The sequence below is a fragment of the Schistocerca americana genome, chromosome 1 (assembly GCF_021461395.2).
Source record: "Schistocerca americana isolate TAMUIC-IGC-003095 chromosome 1, iqSchAmer2.1, whole genome shotgun sequence".
Taxonomy (NCBI): domain Eukaryota; kingdom Metazoa; phylum Arthropoda; class Insecta; order Orthoptera; family Acrididae; genus Schistocerca; species Schistocerca americana.
In genome coordinates this window covers 119569781-119589210 of record NC_060119.1, presented here as the reverse complement: position 1 = coordinate 119589210, position 19430 = coordinate 119569781, and the positions used below count along the sequence as shown (strand labels likewise).

Below are 19430 nucleotides of genomic sequence, written 5' to 3'. Positions count from 1 at the left end.
GAGGCTACAACCCTGTCTCACTCCCTTCCCAACCATTGCTTCCCTTTCATGTCCCTCGACTCTTATAACTGCCATCTGCTTTCTGTACAAATTGTAAATAGTCTTTCGCTCCCTGTATTTTACCCCTACCACCCTCAGAATTTGAAAGAGAGTTTTCCAGTCAACATTGTCAAAAGCTTTCTCTAAGTCTACAAATGCTAGAAACATAGGTTTGCCTTTCCTTAATCTTTCTTCTAAGATAAGTCATAGGGTCAGTACTGCCTCGCATGTTCCAATATTTCTACGGAATCCAAACTGATCTTCCCCGAGGTTGGCTTCTACCAGTTTTTCCATTCGTCTGTAAAGAAATCACGTTAATATTTTGCAGCTGTGACTTATTAAACTGATAGTTCGGTAATTTTCACATCTGTCAACACCTGCTTTCTTTGGGATTAGAATTATTATATTCTTCTTGAAGTCTGAGGGAATTTCGCCTGTCTCATACATCTTGCTCACCAGATGGTAGAGTTTTGTCAGGACTGGCTCTCCCAAGGCTGTCAGTAGTTCTAATGGAATGTTGTCTACTCCCGGGGCTTTGTTTTGACTCGGGTCTTTCAGTGCTCTGTCAAACTCTTCACGCAGTATCATATCTCCCATTTCATCCTCATCTACATCCTCTTCCATTTCCAAAATATTGTCCTCAAGTGCCTCGCCCTTGTATAGAACCTCTATATACTCCTTCCATCTTTTTGTTTTCCCTTCTTTGCTTAGAACTGGGTTTCCATCTGAGCTCTTGATATTCATACAAGTGGTTCTCTTTCCTCCAAAGGTCTCTAATTTTCCTGTAGGCAGTATCTATCTTATCCCTCGTGAGATAAGCCTCTACATCCTTACATTTGTCCTCTAGCCATCCCTGCTTAGCCATTTTGCACTTCCTGTCGATCTCATTTTTGAGACGTTTGTATTCCTTTTTGCCTGCTTCACTTACTCCATTTTTGTATTTTCTCCTTTCATCAATTAAATTCAGTATCTCTTCTGTTACCCAAGGATTTCTACTAGCCCTCGTCTTTTTACCTACTTGATCATCTGGTGCTTTCACTATTACCCATTCTTCTTCTACTGTATTTCTTCCCCCATTCTTGTCAATCATTTCCTAATGCTCTCCCTGAAGCTCTCTACAACTGCTGGTTCTTTCAATTTATCCAGGTCCCATCTCCTTAAATTCCCACCTTTTTGCATTTTCTTCAGTTTTAATCTACAGTTCTAACCAATAGATTGTGGTCAGAGTCCACATCTGCCCCTGGAAATGTCTTACAATTTAAAACCTGGATCCTAAATCTCTGTCTTACCATTATACAATCTATCTGAAACCTTCTAGTATCTCCAGGGTTCTTCCATGTATACAACCTTCTTTCATGATTCTTGAACCAAGTGTTAGCTATGATTAAGTTGTGCTCTGTGCAAAATTCTACCAGGCAGCTTCCTCTTTCATTTCTCAGCCCCAATCCATATTCACCTACTACGTTTTCTTCTCTCCCTTTTCCTACTACCGAATTCCAGTCACCCATGACTATTAAATTTTCGTCTCCCTTCACTAGCTGAATAATTTCTTTTATCTCATCATACATTTCTTCAATTTCTTCATCATCTGCAGAGATAGTTGGCATATAAACTTGTACTACTGTAGTAGGTGTGGGCTTCGTGTCTGTCTTGGCCACAATAATGCACTCACTATGCTGTTTGTAGTAGCTTACCCACACTCCTATCTTTTTATTCACTATTAAACCTACTTCCGCATTACCCCTCTTTGATTTTGTATTTATCCCTGTTTTCACCTGACCAAAAGTCTTGTTCCTCCTGCCACCGAACTTCACTAATTCTCACTATATCTAACTTTAACCTATCCATTTCCCTTTGTAAATTTTCTAACCTACCTGCCCGATTAAGGTATCTGACATTCCACACTCTGATCCGTAGAATGCCAGTTTTCTTTCTCCTGATAACGATGTCCTCCTGAGTAGCCCCCGCCCGGAGATCCAAATGGGGGACTATTTTATCTGCGGAATATTTTACCCAAGAGGACACCATCATCTTTTAATCATACAGTAAAGCTGCATGCGCTCGGGAAAAATTACAGCTGTAGTTTACCCTTGCTTTCAGCAGTTTGCAGTATCACAACAGCATGGCTGTTTTGGTTAGTGTCACAAGGCCAGATCAGTCAATCATCCAGACTGTTGCCCCTGCAACTACTGAAAAGGCTGCTGCCCCTCTTCAGGAACCACACGTTTGTCTGGCCTCTCACCAAATACCCCTCCATTGTGGTTGCACCTACGGTACGGCTATCTGTGTTGTTGAGGCACGCAAGCCTCCCCACCAACGGCAAGGTCCATGGTTCATGGGGAGGGGGTGTCAGAAAGTATAACACAAAAAACATGGAACATCTGAATATACTACTCACATCCTTAATCTCATTTCAAGAGACTGTCAAAATATTTGAAAACATTGCAGTAAAACTTGACATGCTAATATTTACAGAATTAATACACTGCCAGAATGCAAGATAGTTATACACTTTTAATAAATTTATTGTACACAAAACAACTAATCTTTACTGTTGTGACGAAGTGCTACCAAAAATGAAATCTAACAGACATTTTTATTTGAGCTAGTCAACAGTCCCTGTTAAGATATTATTCTATAGAGTAAATGGAGTTGCCTATCAAAAGATCTTTCACACTTTGCTTCAGCTGTGCTTTATCTGTAACCAAGCTTTTAATGGTGCTGACACTTTATTGAAATTGTGTGTTCTTGAATATTGATCTCCTTTTTGGACCACAATATGTGATTTTTTAGGTCTCTATGTAGACTGTTCTTATTCCTAGTTTTGATACTATGTATTGGGCTACTGGTTGGAGAGAGAGACCTATTCGAAACAAATTTCATTAAGGAATAAACATGCCGAGGAGTAGTTGTTAGAATAACAAGTTTCTTGAACATGTTTCTACATAATGCTCTTAACTTTACACCCCAACTGAGTCTTATTGCAGGTTTCTGCACTCTAAGAACTTTCCTCAGTTTGTCGAGTTATGCCAGAATATGTTTCCACATGACAAAATAGAATGGAAGTAAGCAAAGTATGCAAGTCTTTTTAATAGATTTATATCTCCTACACCTGACATCATTCGCATTGCAAAGACCTGGATGTCTTCATATGTTATACATATGCTGCAAGGAAATCTCTTGCAGTGTCTGAACTGCATATAGCAGGTCTTTTCAAGTTTCATGACAGTGAATTAGTTCTAAATCATTTAATAACATCCATGGAAATTTGATCAGCAGCCATTTCTAAATCTGTACTTGACTTTCTATTTATTGTAATGTTTGTGTCATCTGCAAACAAAACAAACTTAGCATGTGGCAGTTTATCAGACAAGACGCCATTACTGTACACAAGAAACAGCAAAGGACCTAAGATAAAACTTTCAGCAGCAGCAGCAGCACCATATGCGATTAACTCCCAAACAGATGAAGACTGACTGATTACTCCACAGATATTTTGCAATAACACCCTTTGTTTCCTGTTAGTCAGATAAGATTCTAACCATTTCGCACACTGCCGGTGATACTATCATATTCTAATTTACTTAAAAGAATGCTGTGATTCACACAGTCAAAGGCTTTTGACAGGTCACAGAAAATGCCAGTATCCTCCAATTGTTACCTATTTAAGTACATTCTCACTGTTTGTGTACTTAGCATTCTACCTATCAGAACCCTTAAGAAACCCAAACTGTGACTCGGACATCACATTATTCACAGTCTGATGCTTAAGACAACGCGTTAACACAATCTTTTTGAAAAAAACTGCAAAGAATGAAATTGGTTGATAGTTTGACAGTACCTCTTTATCCCCCTTCCTGCAGAAACTGAACTTCAGTATATTTTAGCCGTTCTGGAAATGTTCTGCTAATACGAGATTGATTACAAAAATATCTAAAGATAGAACTCAACTCACATGAGCACTCTTTGATTCATGTCATCAATATGTTATCATAATCACTAATTACTTTGATTTTAAGGATTCTTAGAGAGGTGAGCATCATTTCCATCTTAATGAAGTTATTTCTACAGACTGGTCTCAGATATTTCATTACATTGTTTACTGTACCTGATAACCCCACGCTGTCAATAACAGAAACAAAGCTGTCAATAACAGAAACAAAGTACTTGCTTAAGAGGTTTGCAACACTACATGCACTTGTTATCAATTTCCCATTTATTTTTAGAGCTGTATGTTCCTCTCCCTTTTTGGCCCCACCTGTCTCTGTCTTCACTATATCCCATACAGTTTTTATTTTGTTGCCTGATGTACTCATCTTTTTCTCACAATAAAGCTGCTTTGATTTCTGAATTACTTCCTTCAATATTTCGCAGTATTATTTATAGTGCATTACAATGGTAACATCAAAGCTATCCCTAGATAATAGATAGTGTCTCTTTTTTGTCCTATGTGATTCCTTGTGTAATCCATGGTTTATTTTTGGATTTCTTTTTGATTTGAGTTATCTTTAGGGGAAACAATTTTTAAATAAGAAAGTAACTTTATTAACAAGTCACAAGTATTGTAAACATCTATTGAGTTCATGTCTTTGAGAAAACTTCTAAAATTCTCAATTTTTGACTCAGTTACTACCCTCCTGCACTCAGATTTAATTTTATATCCTGGCAAGTTTGAACATTTAACATAAGATGATGCTGCATGTCATGATCAGAAAGCTCATATACTATTGGTTATGTGATATGACCTCTTTCCTCTAGATTTATCTACAAAGATGTTATCAAAGCAGTCCCACAGCTTTTGCATATCCTAGTTGCAAAGTTCAGAGATGGAATTAAATTGAATGACAGTGTTACCGATTGCATTAATTGTTCACTGACACAGCTTTTCAATAAATCCAGGTTAAAGTCGCCAGCGACAGATATTATACTGATGAGCCAAAGAAACTGGTACATCTACCCCATGTTATGCAGCGCCTCCCCCCCCCCTCCCTCCAAGCATGAAAAAGTGCCGCAACATGACATGGCATGGACTCTAGTAATGTCTGAAGTGGTGCTGGAGCGAACTGACTTCATGAATCCTGCAGGACTGTCCATAAATGCTTTAAGAGTACGAGGGGGAGGACATCCCTTCTGAACAGCACGTTGCAAGGCATGCCAGATATGCTCAATAATGTTCATGTCTGCAGAATTTGGGGGCCAGTGGAAGTGTTTAAACTCAGAAGAGTGTTCTTGGAGCCGCTCTGTAGTGCTCTGTGGGCTGTCACATTGTCCTGCTGGAATTGTCAAAGTCCATAGGAATGCATAATGGACATTAGCTGTATCCAGATGTATCAGGGGGTCCGTATCACTCTAACTGCACATGCCCCATACCATTACAGAGCCTCTGCCAGCTTGAACAGGCCTCTGCTGACAAGCAGGGTCCATGGATTTACGAGGTCGTCTCCATACCCGTACACATCCATCTGCTCAATACAATTTGAAATGAGACTCATCCAACCAAGCAACATGTTTCCAGTCATCAACAGTCCAATGTCAGTGCTGATGGGTCCAGGCAATGCGTAAAGCTTTGTGTCATGCAGTCATCAAGGATACACTAGTGGGCCTTCGGCTCCAGAAGCCCATATTGATGATGCTTCGTTGAATGGTTCACATGCTGACATTTGATGATGGCCCAGCATAGAAATCTGCAGCAATTTGTGGGAAAGGGTTGCACTACTGTCATGATTCTTCTCAATCGTTGTCGGTCCCATTCTTGCAGGATCTTTTTCCGGCCACAGCGAGGTCAGAGATTTTATGTTTTACCAGATTCCTGATATTCACGATGCACTCGTGAAATGTTCGTATGGCAAAATCGCCACTTCATTCCTACCTCGAAGGCACTGTGTCCCATCACTCATGTGCTGACTATAACACCACATTCAAACTCACCAGACACTTGTTGTCTTATATAGGAGTTTCTGGTCACGGAGCCGTATTCTGCCTGTTTACATATCTCTGTATTTGAATACGGATGCCGATACCAGTTTCTTTGGCGCTTAGTGTATATGCTATTAACTTTCTCTTGTGCCATGCAGTGTTGAAGATGTTAAATTAAGATTGTCGTGTAATTTTATACTAAACTGTAGAATGCTACATAACTTGCCATAAAGCAAGATTTCCCAAACTGTGTTCTGTGGGAAGTGATTAAGTGCTCTGCAAAAAAACTATTAATAACATGGCTTTTTTTACTACGTTAATTTTTTTCTGTTTTATAATTTCCATGTTATTAGTTACTGTTTAAAATTGAAGTAATCACTTTATAAACCATGTTTTTCTGATTTTTTAAAAAAATTATTAATCTCCAAAATAAAGAACATGTTCCATCAAAGCATCAGTATTCTCAAAGTATTTTGTTAGAGGAACAGTTTGGGAACCTCTGCCGTAAAGTCATAACTTTTCTTTGTTTTGCATTTTCACAACAGTAATACCATATCTAAGAGTAAATTATTAATAAGCAAATTTCCAGAAAAGAAACATATTTCAGTGATAATTTTTGAGGACAAATCGAAACCCTGTTCCTTACTTACACACATGTACGAGGCGTGTTTTTTAAGTAAGGTGAGGCGTGTTTTTTAAGTAAGGTCCATGTGAACGTAAGTACACAACGTAAGGTTATTTCAAGAAAGTAAATTTATTTTCAGAAAGTACGTACTTCACTCTATTTTTCAACATAGTTGCCGAGTTTGTCGAAACACATATCGTACCTCTCAAACAATTTTAAAATACCCTCTTTGTAAAAACTTGCCTTCTGCTCTGATAACCAAGAGATTACTGCCGTTTTCATGTTGTCGTCATCGTTGTAAAGTTTGCCACTGACGTGTTGTTTGAGGTGGAGAAACAGATGGTAATCACTTGGCACAAGATCAGGACTGTAAGGTGGGTGGTCTAAAACTTCCCAGACAAAACTCTCCAATAAATTGCGGGTCTGACCTGCAGTGTGAGATCTTGTATTTTCATGGAGAAGCACAATTCCCTTTGTCAGCATGCCACGTCTTTTGTTTTGAATTGCTCTGCATAGCTCTCTCAGGGTTTGGCAGTGTGGTTCTGCATTGATAGTGGTTCCTCACTGCATGAAGTCGACCAACAAAACACCATGCCTATCCCAAAACACCGACACCATGATTTTTCACAGGGACATAGTCAGTTTGGCCTTCACCTTTACAGGCGAGTGTGTGTGTGTGTGTGTGTGTGTGTGTGTGTGTGTGTGTGTGTGTGTGTGTGTGTGTGTGTGCGCGCGCGCGCCTCCATTCCATGCTTTTTGCTTCGATTCAGGCATGATATGTGAAACCCATGTTAAGGAGCCGTCACCTTCTTTGTGACGAGTCAAGAACTTCATCGCACACTCAAATCTTTGGTTTTTGTGGTCCTGTGATATAAGTTTCCAGACCCAAGGGGAGCACAGTTTCCTAAAGTTTAAGTAGTTCAGAAGCAATGTTGTAAAGCACTGATCTCTAACGTCAAGAAACTCGTTTGAGACACATGTTATTGTGAAGCGCCTGTTCTCACGAATTCTCGGTTCAACTGAAGCCACCAAATCGCCTGTAATCAAAGAAGGGCGAATAGAGTGATCCTCATCATGGATGTTGTCACGGCCATCTTTCAATTCTCGTACCCACTTACGCACTTTGCTTTCACTCATTACAGTATCACCGCACACTTCGAAAATCTGTCAATGAATTTCTGCAGCAGACAGGTTCCTTGCTGACAAAAACCATATCACTGAGCGAACCTCACACGTGGTGGGCAACTTGATAGTCTTAAACATTTTGAAAGTACATAAAAGAACTGTACAGGTTAGCTACAGAGCTGAAACTGAGCACAGTTGTTCCTGAGGCATGCCGGTACATGACGCACATGCTCGTTGTGGTACAAGCACGAACTACTAGTGTCTACAACAAAACAGACCTTACTTAAAAAAACACTCCTCGTAATTAGGATACTCTTAAGTAACATGTTTAACTTTGAAAATGGCGTGATGCCATAAGTATGTGGCTAATTAAATTACATTCTGTTCTTAGACTTTTCAATTCTCAATGGGAATTAGTGTGCTAGGAGTGAAGGTGCAAGTAATCACAAATACGATGTATTTCGAAGGGCAAAGGACAGAATTTAAACAACGCATTTTTCAACTGATTCACTATGTCTAGAGAATAATGTCAGTTACTTACATCGGTCTCTTCATTGTCATCCATTTCTCCCATATCTGCAAGGCTGCTACCAATACCACCACTGCCACCTGAAGCTGAAGACGCTAGTGCTCCAGAGCTACTGCTGCCACCTGCGCCAGCTTTGTCCTTGTCCTTCTCTCTCTCCTTCTCACGGTCCTTGTCCCGCTCCTTTTCAGAGCGGTCACGGTCACGGTCCCGGTCCCGACGTTCGCTGCCTCCACGCTCGCGTTCCCTGTCTTTGCGGTCCTCACCACCACGTTCCTTCCGCTCGCTGCGTTTTTCTCGGTCACGCTCCTTCTCTCGTTTCCTCTCCTCCTTCAGTGCCCGGACATGCTCACGAAACCAATCCTCCCGCACAGATCCAGATTCTACTGCTTTGTAGCGTGGGTCACTATCCAGGCGCTTCTTCACATCCGGCCAGCGTGCATGTCTGTCAACCAGCTCTGGATGCTCCCGCAGCAACGCCATGAAGTCCCGCTTCACCTGTACACCATCATAATACCAATCAGTCTGGAGGCACACGACAACTATAAATAATAAAACGCAGGCTTGCATTTGCTCCAAACCTCCACTTCTGCCAAGATGGCCCCCTCACTACAGCTGACTCTGTAGTGCTATGCAGGTAACAATACAGTACTGTTTAGGTATTTGATTTGAAAATAGTACTACTAAAACATAAACAACACCAAGTGCACAAAGTTGCTGAAATATAAAAATGCATCTTCAAATCACTTTTATGAACTCTTATTTACATGACTGCAGCAAACCTCAAAAAGAAGTGTACTATTCGTCATTTCAAACATATGTATCAGATGTTTTATCCAAAAAGGTAAGACTCAGAGTATGTTGACACCAATCATATAACTTTTCACCTATGTGTTAATTTCTGGATACACAAAGTAGAGCAATGATATTTCTTTCAGTACTTAGAAATACTGTTTTATGTTAGGAATACACAGCTTGCAGTTTAAGAAAAATACTACTCAAGTGGAAGGCATATATTTGACAAAGGCTCTTAACACAATAGAAAATAGAATTCCCCCATAATAGAAAATGTTTTCAAAAATCTAAATTGAAGAACATTGTTGATCACAGAAATATTATTTTTTTACATAATGGTGAAGCTAAGCTGCATAGAGCTTCCTGTATTGCTTAGCAACCCCTTGACAAATTATATAAAACCGTGTCTATTGATGTCCATGACAAAAGCTACATAAAATGTGTGTAACAATTCAAAACCACAAAAAGAGAAACATTTTTGTGTGATCTTACTGCCAGCACAGTGCCACCTTAAATATGATAGCAGGAAGGTTGTACTGAAAAGCAACAGTGTCAGTATCTATGGCTTTCATTTTATGGGCACGCTTGATAATTTGTTTTCAATATAGAGTGAAACATTACTTCTGCTACTAATAACAAAATTCAGCATGAAAGTAATGTGCAGTAAGGCTACAAACAGAACATATCAGTTTAACTGTTCAGCTGTAAGACCTTTGTTCTATATCATTACGTAAAATTCTTTAACATTTCTTTTCTTGTTGGGCTACCTGCAGTACTAACCAACCAACACCTACAATGTAGCTCAGGCTTTTACTAGCAAACCAATTTTTCACTACCACTTCTCACATACTTCTGATACTGTTTCCATACAAAATCATATAATACTGCCTAATGTACAATAGCTTTGTTTTGTGGGTATAGGGATTAAGTTTACATGACCATGTTTTTCAGCCCATACCTATTCCTATTCCTAACAATACTTTCTTTTCTCCTGAATTTTCGATAATACCATGAAGCATATCTACTTTGAGACATATACGAACAGTCATGAACAGGATGCTTGGAAAGAATTGTTTGCAAATAAATATTGTACAAATAAGATGTGCCATGTAGCAACTAAAAAGAAATAAAGTGAATGGTGGAAGTCAGGAAACCACTATGGAGAATTTCAAAACAAGTAAAGATAAAACAGAAAGATGCAGAACCTTAAGAAAAGAAGGAAAGAAATGATACAAAAAGCTGTTAAGCATAACAAATACGGCAGCAACAGAATCAAGGGAAAACAAAGTAAAATGTGTTTATCTGAATGAGACAGAGGAAAACAATGTTAAGAAAGTAACACTTCAAAATGATACTATGAAAGATTGGAAAATAAATCCTAATAATCATAAACATGGAATTAAACTGAGAAGATTAAGAAATAATTGTTTCTGAGAAGGAGAAGTGACAAATACTGGTAATCGAAAGGGGAAGAGAGAGGGGGGAAAAAAGGGGGGGGGGATGAATTATTGCAGACCAAATACCGATAAAAAATCCAATGCAGCACATTCTTATGTATTATTTTATTTCTCAAAAACAAACACAAACACAAACACACACAAACACAAACACAAACACAAACACACACTTTTTATGCTTCACAGAGATAACATACTTTTATATGATTATAAATTACAAAATCTGTTTACTTCTTGCACTGTAATGAATGCACTTCTGATTTTTTGTTTATTGCTCTATGTCTACCCCTGAAAATACTGGATGAAAGTTTTATTTTCCTTTTTGTCTTTCAATTATTTCTTTTGATCAAGATATTCGCTTCCTGGAAATCTGTCTGGAAGTTCCTGGTTTCATGATATTCACTATCCAAAACTCCTCATATATTTCAATGCTAATTTTCCACTAGTCTGAATCATCTTTTTCACCTTCTAATTTCAGCTTCTGGCATGCCCATAAGCCTTATTCCTTCAACAGAGCCAATTTAGTTGTCTGTTTTCTACTGTTTTTGGGTTTAAGTAAATTACTTGTTGCCAGAGGCTATTGAAAGATGCCTCCAATCATGTTCACCACAGTCTTGACAAACATTGTAATTTTTTTTATCTGATAACAGATTTAGTGATCTTTATTAAATGATTACACAATGAAGCATTACTTTTTTTAAATATTTGTATGCACTTACTCCATTCACCATTTTATAGATGTGGAAGACTTAAAAGACCAGTTCATATGCAACAATGTTCCATATACAAGGACATTTTTGTAAAAGTGGCTGCCAGTGTTTGAGACATGAATATTTGACTGTAGTTATATACTCACACAGTCACTTATTGGGTTTTAAAAGCATGCATTACAACATCTTCCAAATGCGAAACAATTTATATAGTTTCCTTCTGTAGAGCCAGAAATTTTTTATGTCAATCTAATGAATAATAAACGCAAGGAAATCAGTGTAACACTTCACAAATTTCGCATTTGTAATGAAAAATAACTTGCAGATTGAGTAATATGACAGATAATCAATATAGTCTTAAATATGGGCCTTGAAAGTCTAGTGTAAATGCTGTAATGTTTAGTAAATGGTGTCTATATGAATATAAATTGCTTTGCCATATTTGCACATACAGTTCAAGGAAAATTTACATCTACAACATCAAATACATCATACTACTGGAACAAATTTTTAACGTTTTACGATGGTCTCAAAAATAAAAAAGGGAAAATAGTATTGGAACAGTAAAACTGGGGCAGATACAGAGGTACCATTTGATCAATTACAAATTAATAACTGAAAGGGTATGAGGAATTGTGAAACTAGAGCACAGAAATGCAACATTATAAGATGTGTAAATTAGCATGCAGGATCATAAAAAAAAATTATTATATGTCAAGAAAGCGTAAATGTGTTGTTAATAACAACACTTTTCAACAATTTTAACAGTCGCAAACTTCCAAATCATAAAATAAATCCTGACACAATAACTGTCAATCTAACAGATTAAACATTGACAGTGTATCTGTTACCAAACTGAATTACTTACTCAAGTGATAAAAAATTTCATGAATTATGCTTTTTTTTAAAAAAAAAAAAAAAAAAAAAAGTATATAGAAAACATGTATACAGAATTATTAATGTTACCTAAAACACATCCTAACAAATCAAACAATGAAAACTCCAGGTAGGAATATCAACAATTTAGGAAAAGGCAGATAGCTACTTACTGTAAAGATGATACGTTATGTAGCACACAGACACAATTAAAAGACACTCGCACACAAACTTTTGATCACTGCCTTTGTTAGAAAAACACACACACCATTCCGTCACACAAGCAAGCACACCTTACACATGACACCCAACCCTAGCAGCTCTTGCCAGAGCTGCCAGTCGTTTCCACGAGGTGTACTTGTTTGTGGGAATGAAAGGTCTGTGTGTGTGTGTGTGTGTGTGTGTGTGTGTGTGTGTGTGTGTGTTCGTTCAATGAATACTGTGGCCAAAAGTTTATGCGCAAGTATGTTTTAATTGTGCCTGTCTGCTACTTAATGTATCATCTTTATGGTAAGTAGTACTCTGTATTTTTCTACATTGTTGACAACCTAACAAATGTTAGCAATCAACAAAATCGTTTTTAATTTTATTATTTGCTACCTAAACAATTTTTATTTTCTCCCCTTGAACTAAAGGAACTTCTGGAGAATGTTGTTTCCCAGCTTTCGAAGCAAATAAGAACTACTGGGAGAGAGTGAGTATGATAAACATACACAGCAACAGCAGTAAGTGCTAGTATTAACTTTCCACAATATATAACTAATCCAATAATTAAAGTAATTATCATGAATTATTCGGTATTACTAGGGACAGGAAAATTTTGTTTAAACAATAACACGTCTAACAACGTGATATCAGCAGTTTTAAATGTAACAGCAATCAATCTGCTATTTTTAGTGGCATAATGTGAAATTGGCAGTTGTTAACTATGTCGCAGAAAATAGCACCAGCCTCTGTTATAGGGCAAAAGTGTTGTAAATCTGAGGATATCAGTGACAACTAATACATACTTAATGTTGAAATTAGATAATGACTTTTTCTCAGAACTAATTACACTTTATAACTAGTTTAGACTAACAGTTCATTTTCCACATTAGGAAATGAGACCAGAGGTGTTCTGTGTCCACTTGCTACCAAACTCCATGATTAAACAATACTATGTGCAATAGCATTTTGGCAATCATAGTTCAATGCTATGTTTCATTACCACTAATGAATATTTTTCTAATGAAAGTAATACTACTGAACGTGTAAATATAATTCCAATCTAAGTTTCAATAAGATGAAAAATTTCAGCATTTGTCTCATGGGTAAAAGCACAACAAATTTTACATTTCACAGCACAAATTCAGCATGTAGTGTGAGCTTACAACATTATTATTTAATATAACTGTAACTGTTAGGATATGGTTTTCAAGGTCATTGGAAGAGTTCCTACACTCAGAGGAAACACTATACAACTATTCATCAAGCCTTCATTCATGCCAATGCACATTTTTTGGTCTTGTAACTGTTTCACACGGATGTTCAAATTTTGCAATTTGTTGTGTGCTGTCGATACTTTCCCCAAAATTCCCAAAAAATCTTGAGAGAGAACAAATTCTGTCTCTATTCACTACATCATAATTTCAGTGATTAATACATATGCTAAAACAATTCATGACTGAAAATTCCAAAGCCTGCAGTGACTGCTGAAGACTAGACACTGGAATTTAAAACCAGGAGGTTTTATGCTCCTGATGAATTTTTTAAATACTGCAATAGCAGAATTCCATAGGGGAGTAAGGACACTATTTTGAAATGTGTGAACTACAAAACAAAGATTTTCAGCAGTGAATGAACAAATTCATTAAAAATGATGAGTATTTTGTTAATGTTATAAATATAGTTTGACCTTCATGTTGTTATAAGTTAAAACTTAATATTTAATGAAGTAATATATTTTGCTCCAGTACAGAATAAAATATGTTTAAAAATCAGGTAACTAATAGAATAAATCTTTCCTGTTAGGTGCTGATAACATTCCATGTGCAAATACAACGTGGAACACTATTGCGACTTCAACACAATACCGACAAGAAAAACAATGTATTGGAGCAGCTAGCAGAATAAGGAGCTATATTCGCTGAGAACCGTTGCAATTTTGAGGATTCTTTAACAATATTATATACAACAGTGCATTCCTGAGCATCAGGAAGAGAAAACATTTGTATTTTCGGTTTCTTAAGACAAATAACGAGGTGCAAAAATTTTTTCGTCTTCCAGTTTTAACATGCTGGAACGCTTGGCTCTCCACAGCAACTTATGTAGTAGAATGTTTTGATGGAATTAATGAATTCATCTGCAATTTTGGCATGTGGGAGTTGTGTAGTGTCCAGTAACTTAATTAATATGGCTGACTTCAAAATATCCTGCTTCCCATGGATTACATTCAACTTTAAAACAATTTGACAAATGTTTCAGTATTGGGGGCAAAGGCATTTTTAGGGATGAAACAAATAAGATTTTAAAGAAGATAAAGTGTAAATCAAACAATGGAAACTCCAGGTAGGAATATCACAATGTAGGAAAAGATACATTGTCACTCACTGTAAAGGAGATACATTAAGTTGCAGAAAGGCACAATAAACACACACTTATACAAAGCTTTTTGTGACAGCCTTCATCAGTAAAAGAGAAACACACACCATTCATCTACATAAGCAAGCACACCTCATGCACTTGACTGCCAACTCTGGCAGTTCGGGCCAGAATGCAACTATCACATGGGATGGAAGTAGTGATCTGGAGGGAATGGGGAAGGGGTTGTAGTGAACAGGTGGGAGGGAGACAGAAATGCTGTCTGTGCTTTCTAGTCCCTGCACACTTGCTCATGTGTGCATGGGGTGTGCTTGATGTGTGTATCAACAGTGTTTTTTCTCTTTTGCTGACGAAGGCTGTGGCCAAAAGCTCTGTGCAAGTGTCTTTTAATTGTGCTTGTCTATGACCTAATGTGTCTTCTTTATTGTAGGTTGTAATCTATCTTTTCCTACATTGTTAATAAAGAGGTAAGTGCTTCATGCAGAAGTTAAAAGATGGGTTGAAGTGTACTGGGTTGCATCTGCAGACGAAGTTGTCAACTCTCGTGGCCACAGAGCCAAACAAATCAGTCTTCAAAGTCTTAGATTCACATTTCAAGGACAATAAGTTTGAAACCCATTAATGTGGACGTGGCAAGCACCTTATAGTTTGTACCTGGGACGACTGGTCGAAATAGAGTTTATAACCTCAAATGGTGTGTAAAACTTTGCAGAATTTTATTGCAAAGCAAATGTTAATTCACTCAGGAAATATTAACATACCCAATGGCTGCAGACAAAAGGAGTTGATAATTGGCAATTTGCAGCTGTGGCACTAAATGTTTTTTGGATTCCGTGTTCCAATGTAGGCAGTTAGGGGCTATTTTCCTTTCTGACAGCAAAATCTCACAGAAGATAACAAAGAAATCATGACAATGCAGGGTTTCCTGACAGTGTCTTTTTTTCTTTAATCATCAACTCTAACATAAAAGTTTTCTCCCATTCCTTTTTTCTTTTCAAATTAATGTAATGTAAATAAATGTGATGTATGCAGTATAATAAACACAGTATAAATGATAGGTATAGTTTCATTTTCGATGTAGCACTGAAAAATGGTTAAGTATGATGAAAATAAATAACCAAAAAGGGAAACAAGCAGGCACTAAATAACTCAGAAAAATATCAAAATTTGCAAAAACACCAAAATTAGTCACAAAATAATGTTTTCCTGTCCCTAGTTATTACCCCTGGAAAAAGAGTCAAGAAAAGCTAATAATAATTTTATGATAATGAAATACAATAAAACACTACATTACACCAAGCCCTACTATCAGCTACTTACAATTTTTTAAACTTCAGTATGAATTAAACTGAAATAATGTGCATTTAAACAGCAAAATTTTTCAATTTTTTTTTTTTTTGTTTTTTGTTTTTTCATTCTGGGTGCAAGCAAGTGCAAAAGGAATGCTGGTACCTACAACACACACTGAGATTGGATTAGATTAAAAAGGAACTGTTGCATATGAAATGGTCTCAAAATTTTTGTCACCTTCCAGTTGAGTAGAAAATTACTGCCAGTAAACTAACTGCATGGGCTTTACACACAAAACATTAAAATTCTATAAATAAGTACCACCTCTGAATGCTGTCACCAGTGCAGAATATTCAATATACTTCATTGTTTAAATTGACACAGCTTTTGTTTTTAACCAATAATGTGTAATGTGTTCAGTCAAAATGCCCCACTCACTCACTTGCACTATGATTGAAAGGTTCATAAACAAATTAATTTCATCTTTAAATTTTAATGTTCTTAGTCATACACTAAACATTTATTTAAAGATATTGGAAACGATTTTACTTGACTAACAACTGGGGTTATACTTCCAATGTGTAATCAAATTTAAATAAATCTTTTATCTTAAAAGAGAAACTTGCAGTGTCAATATTAAGGCAATCTGAATTACATGGGAATGAGTTGCTACCTTACTGGAGTTTAAGACACAATTGCATTTTAAACTAAATACTAAAGTGCACAGAGGTGCTATGAAAATTTATACATAATTAAAAATGCATGCAACTGTCACAAGGGAACCACTGTAAATTAGCATACAAATTTGTTTCTAAAGTACAGTAATCTGGCCTTGAATGTGTCATTAAACAATGGAAAATTGTGGTCAGTTATCAGTTCCTTAACGCAACAGAAAAGAGTCTCATGTCTACATAGTTGAAGACATTTCATGACTGTTGCCTAGTACAGAACATTCTACAAAATTGTAAAGAACAATGCTTATTCATGGTACCAGGCATCCATTATGGGTGAAAAACAATGGAGGCTACTTTAAATCACAGATGGATTGGTAACACTAAAGCACAAAACTACAATGAAAAAATTATGAATTTTACAGGATTCAGGAGAAGAGGAATTGTTGGGGTCTACTTGAGACAATCCAAAAGCAATTTGTCTGAATTAATGATAGAATATATTTCCTTTCCTAGTAAGGAACATACTTAAAAAAACTGTTTACCAAAAACTACTGTTATAGAAAAAGTTTCAAAAAAATACACCAATACACACTCGTTTATGTACACTAGTCATCAAAGTAATTAAATTTATTGATGCTTAATTTTTCCTAATTTTCATTTGAAAGTAAGTTATTTTACTTTAAAGGATTTGACAAAATTCAATAGCATCTCTGAGTGATATTTGCAATCTGGAAATACATTCTAAAGGCATACTCTGTAGCACATCCTATTAATCCCCCCCCCCTCCCAACTCTCTCTCTCTCTCTCTCTCTCTCTCTCTCTCTCTCTCTCTCTCTGCTGATGTGAAAAAGGAAGTAGAGAAAACTGGTTAAAAATGGGAACTAAATAAGCTAGACTGGTGTGCAAAACTTAAGAAACAAACTTTCACATGGTATGTTCACTGACATGTAACCTGGCTCGATGAAACCTGGACCATATATAGAAAAAACGGCTACCATTTAGTACAGAAGGTTAGGTGAAGGAAACATGCAATGACACTAATGTAAATTATACTTTTACTCAAAGACAATAAATACACTGAAGGTAATGCAATTTATGATGGACCCCTGGACATTACAAATGGAAGGACATGTTTCTTAATATGGTGTGATCACCGTAGACAGCCACGCATGTTCTGCAACATGCTACCATACTGGCCACAAGGTTTGTAACGAGTTCTTGCGATAGCCCGTTCCATTTCTCTGTAGAAGCTGGTGACAACTGCTGGATGCTCGTTGGCGCACATGGACTTGCTGCAATACGTCTCCCCAACACATTCCATATGCGCTTGATGTGATTGAAGTCAGGGAAACAGGCAGGCCAAACCATTACTTGAATATCCTCTCATGCTAAGATCTGCTCCACCTGCTGTGTTCAATGCAGTCACTCACTGTCATCAATAAAGTCAGGGCCAAATGCACCCCTAAAATGACGCACAATGGCAAGGAGTACAGTATCAAAATAAAATTGACCAGTGTGTGTACCGTGTACAAAGATTTGGAGGTCTGTAGGCCTATGCAAAATTATGTCTCCCCGCACCATAACACCTCAATTACCAAAATAATTGTGTTCAACAATGCTGGACATATCCTTCTTTGGCAAGAGATGGGTAGAAATAATGCACCCAGGAATATTGTTGAACATTCTGAAACCAAAGAATTGTCTCTCTCCACAACAAAAAGCAGCTAGAAATGACCAGTTGTTAATAGTGGCATGCACATAAGAAGGCAGGTGGTGGGGCAATCGCTCAGCAAAGGAGCTATATACCATGTAAGGCTACTGCCAATATCATCATTCTGCCACACCTGCCTGTGGGAAATGCACCAGGATGTGTGTAGGACATTGGACATCGATTTTTGTATTAGTTTAGGTATAGTGGGATTACTGAGCCACTATGGTGTTCATTTGGGGTGGCCAAGTAAATACAACAGGCATTATTTTAAGAGGCAACAATGATAGTTTTTCAAGCGTATAATCTCTGCTAGGCAGAAGCAGTGGTCAGCTGAAGCATTTATCACTTCATTGTCAATTACCAGGATCGGCAAGGGCTGGAGCACGAGACATGTGAGAGACAGAGAGCGCGCTGGTGCTGCTGTACAGTATTCTCCATCTCTCTGCTGCCTCCTCCTTACCTTCACTCTGCTATAGTGGAAAGATCATGGATGAAGCAGTTGGATTCAAAGAGAGGTGGTTCAGGTGCCTGGCCTTTAATCCTCTTATCGATGGCTTCCACATAAACGATATGCTTGCAGGCATGCAGTATATAACTCACTATGTTACACTGACAGTTTCTGTGGGATACAGTTTAAAATGGCAAGCTATACTACAAGAAAACCATGCATGAATTTGATTTCAGTTTCGGTGCAGTGACCTACACGGTAGTTACATTCTTTGATCTCTTCATGTTTGTTCACAGTGATCTCTTTTGGTAGAACACACATTTTGAATGTACCTGCTTGACACACTGTTCATCTTATGCCCCGCTGACAATGCTTTGTAGCCGAGCTGGCAGAGCAGAAGATTGTGTTATTAACAACCATGTCAATAACAATCAAACTTCATTTCAATACCACACTTTACAGTTTCCTAGTGTGTAAATACGTTATAAGCTGGTGGCTGCAAACACCAGACACAGCATATTTCATCAAATGGACAACAAAGTGACAATTTACCATCTGGGATACAATGAGAGAAATTAAGTACACAATTGGAAGTCATAATTAAATTTTTTTCCAAAAAAATCATTAATTACCTATTTGTCATTATTAACTTATGCCA

General features: G+C 37.3%; 1 protein-coding gene across 1 annotated transcript in view; it reads right to left on the bottom strand.

Annotated features, from left to right (window-relative positions):
• The window catches only part of LOC124549987 (transcription elongation regulator 1), a 250239-nt gene that overhangs the window by 41112 nt on the left and 189697 nt on the right, over positions 1–19430 (bottom strand). The window contains exon 14 of the mRNA XM_047125278.1: positions 8247–8729. Within this exon, the coding sequence (XP_046981234.1) occupies positions 8247–8729 (483 nt within the window). The remainder of the gene's footprint in view (positions 1–8246; positions 8730–19430) is intronic.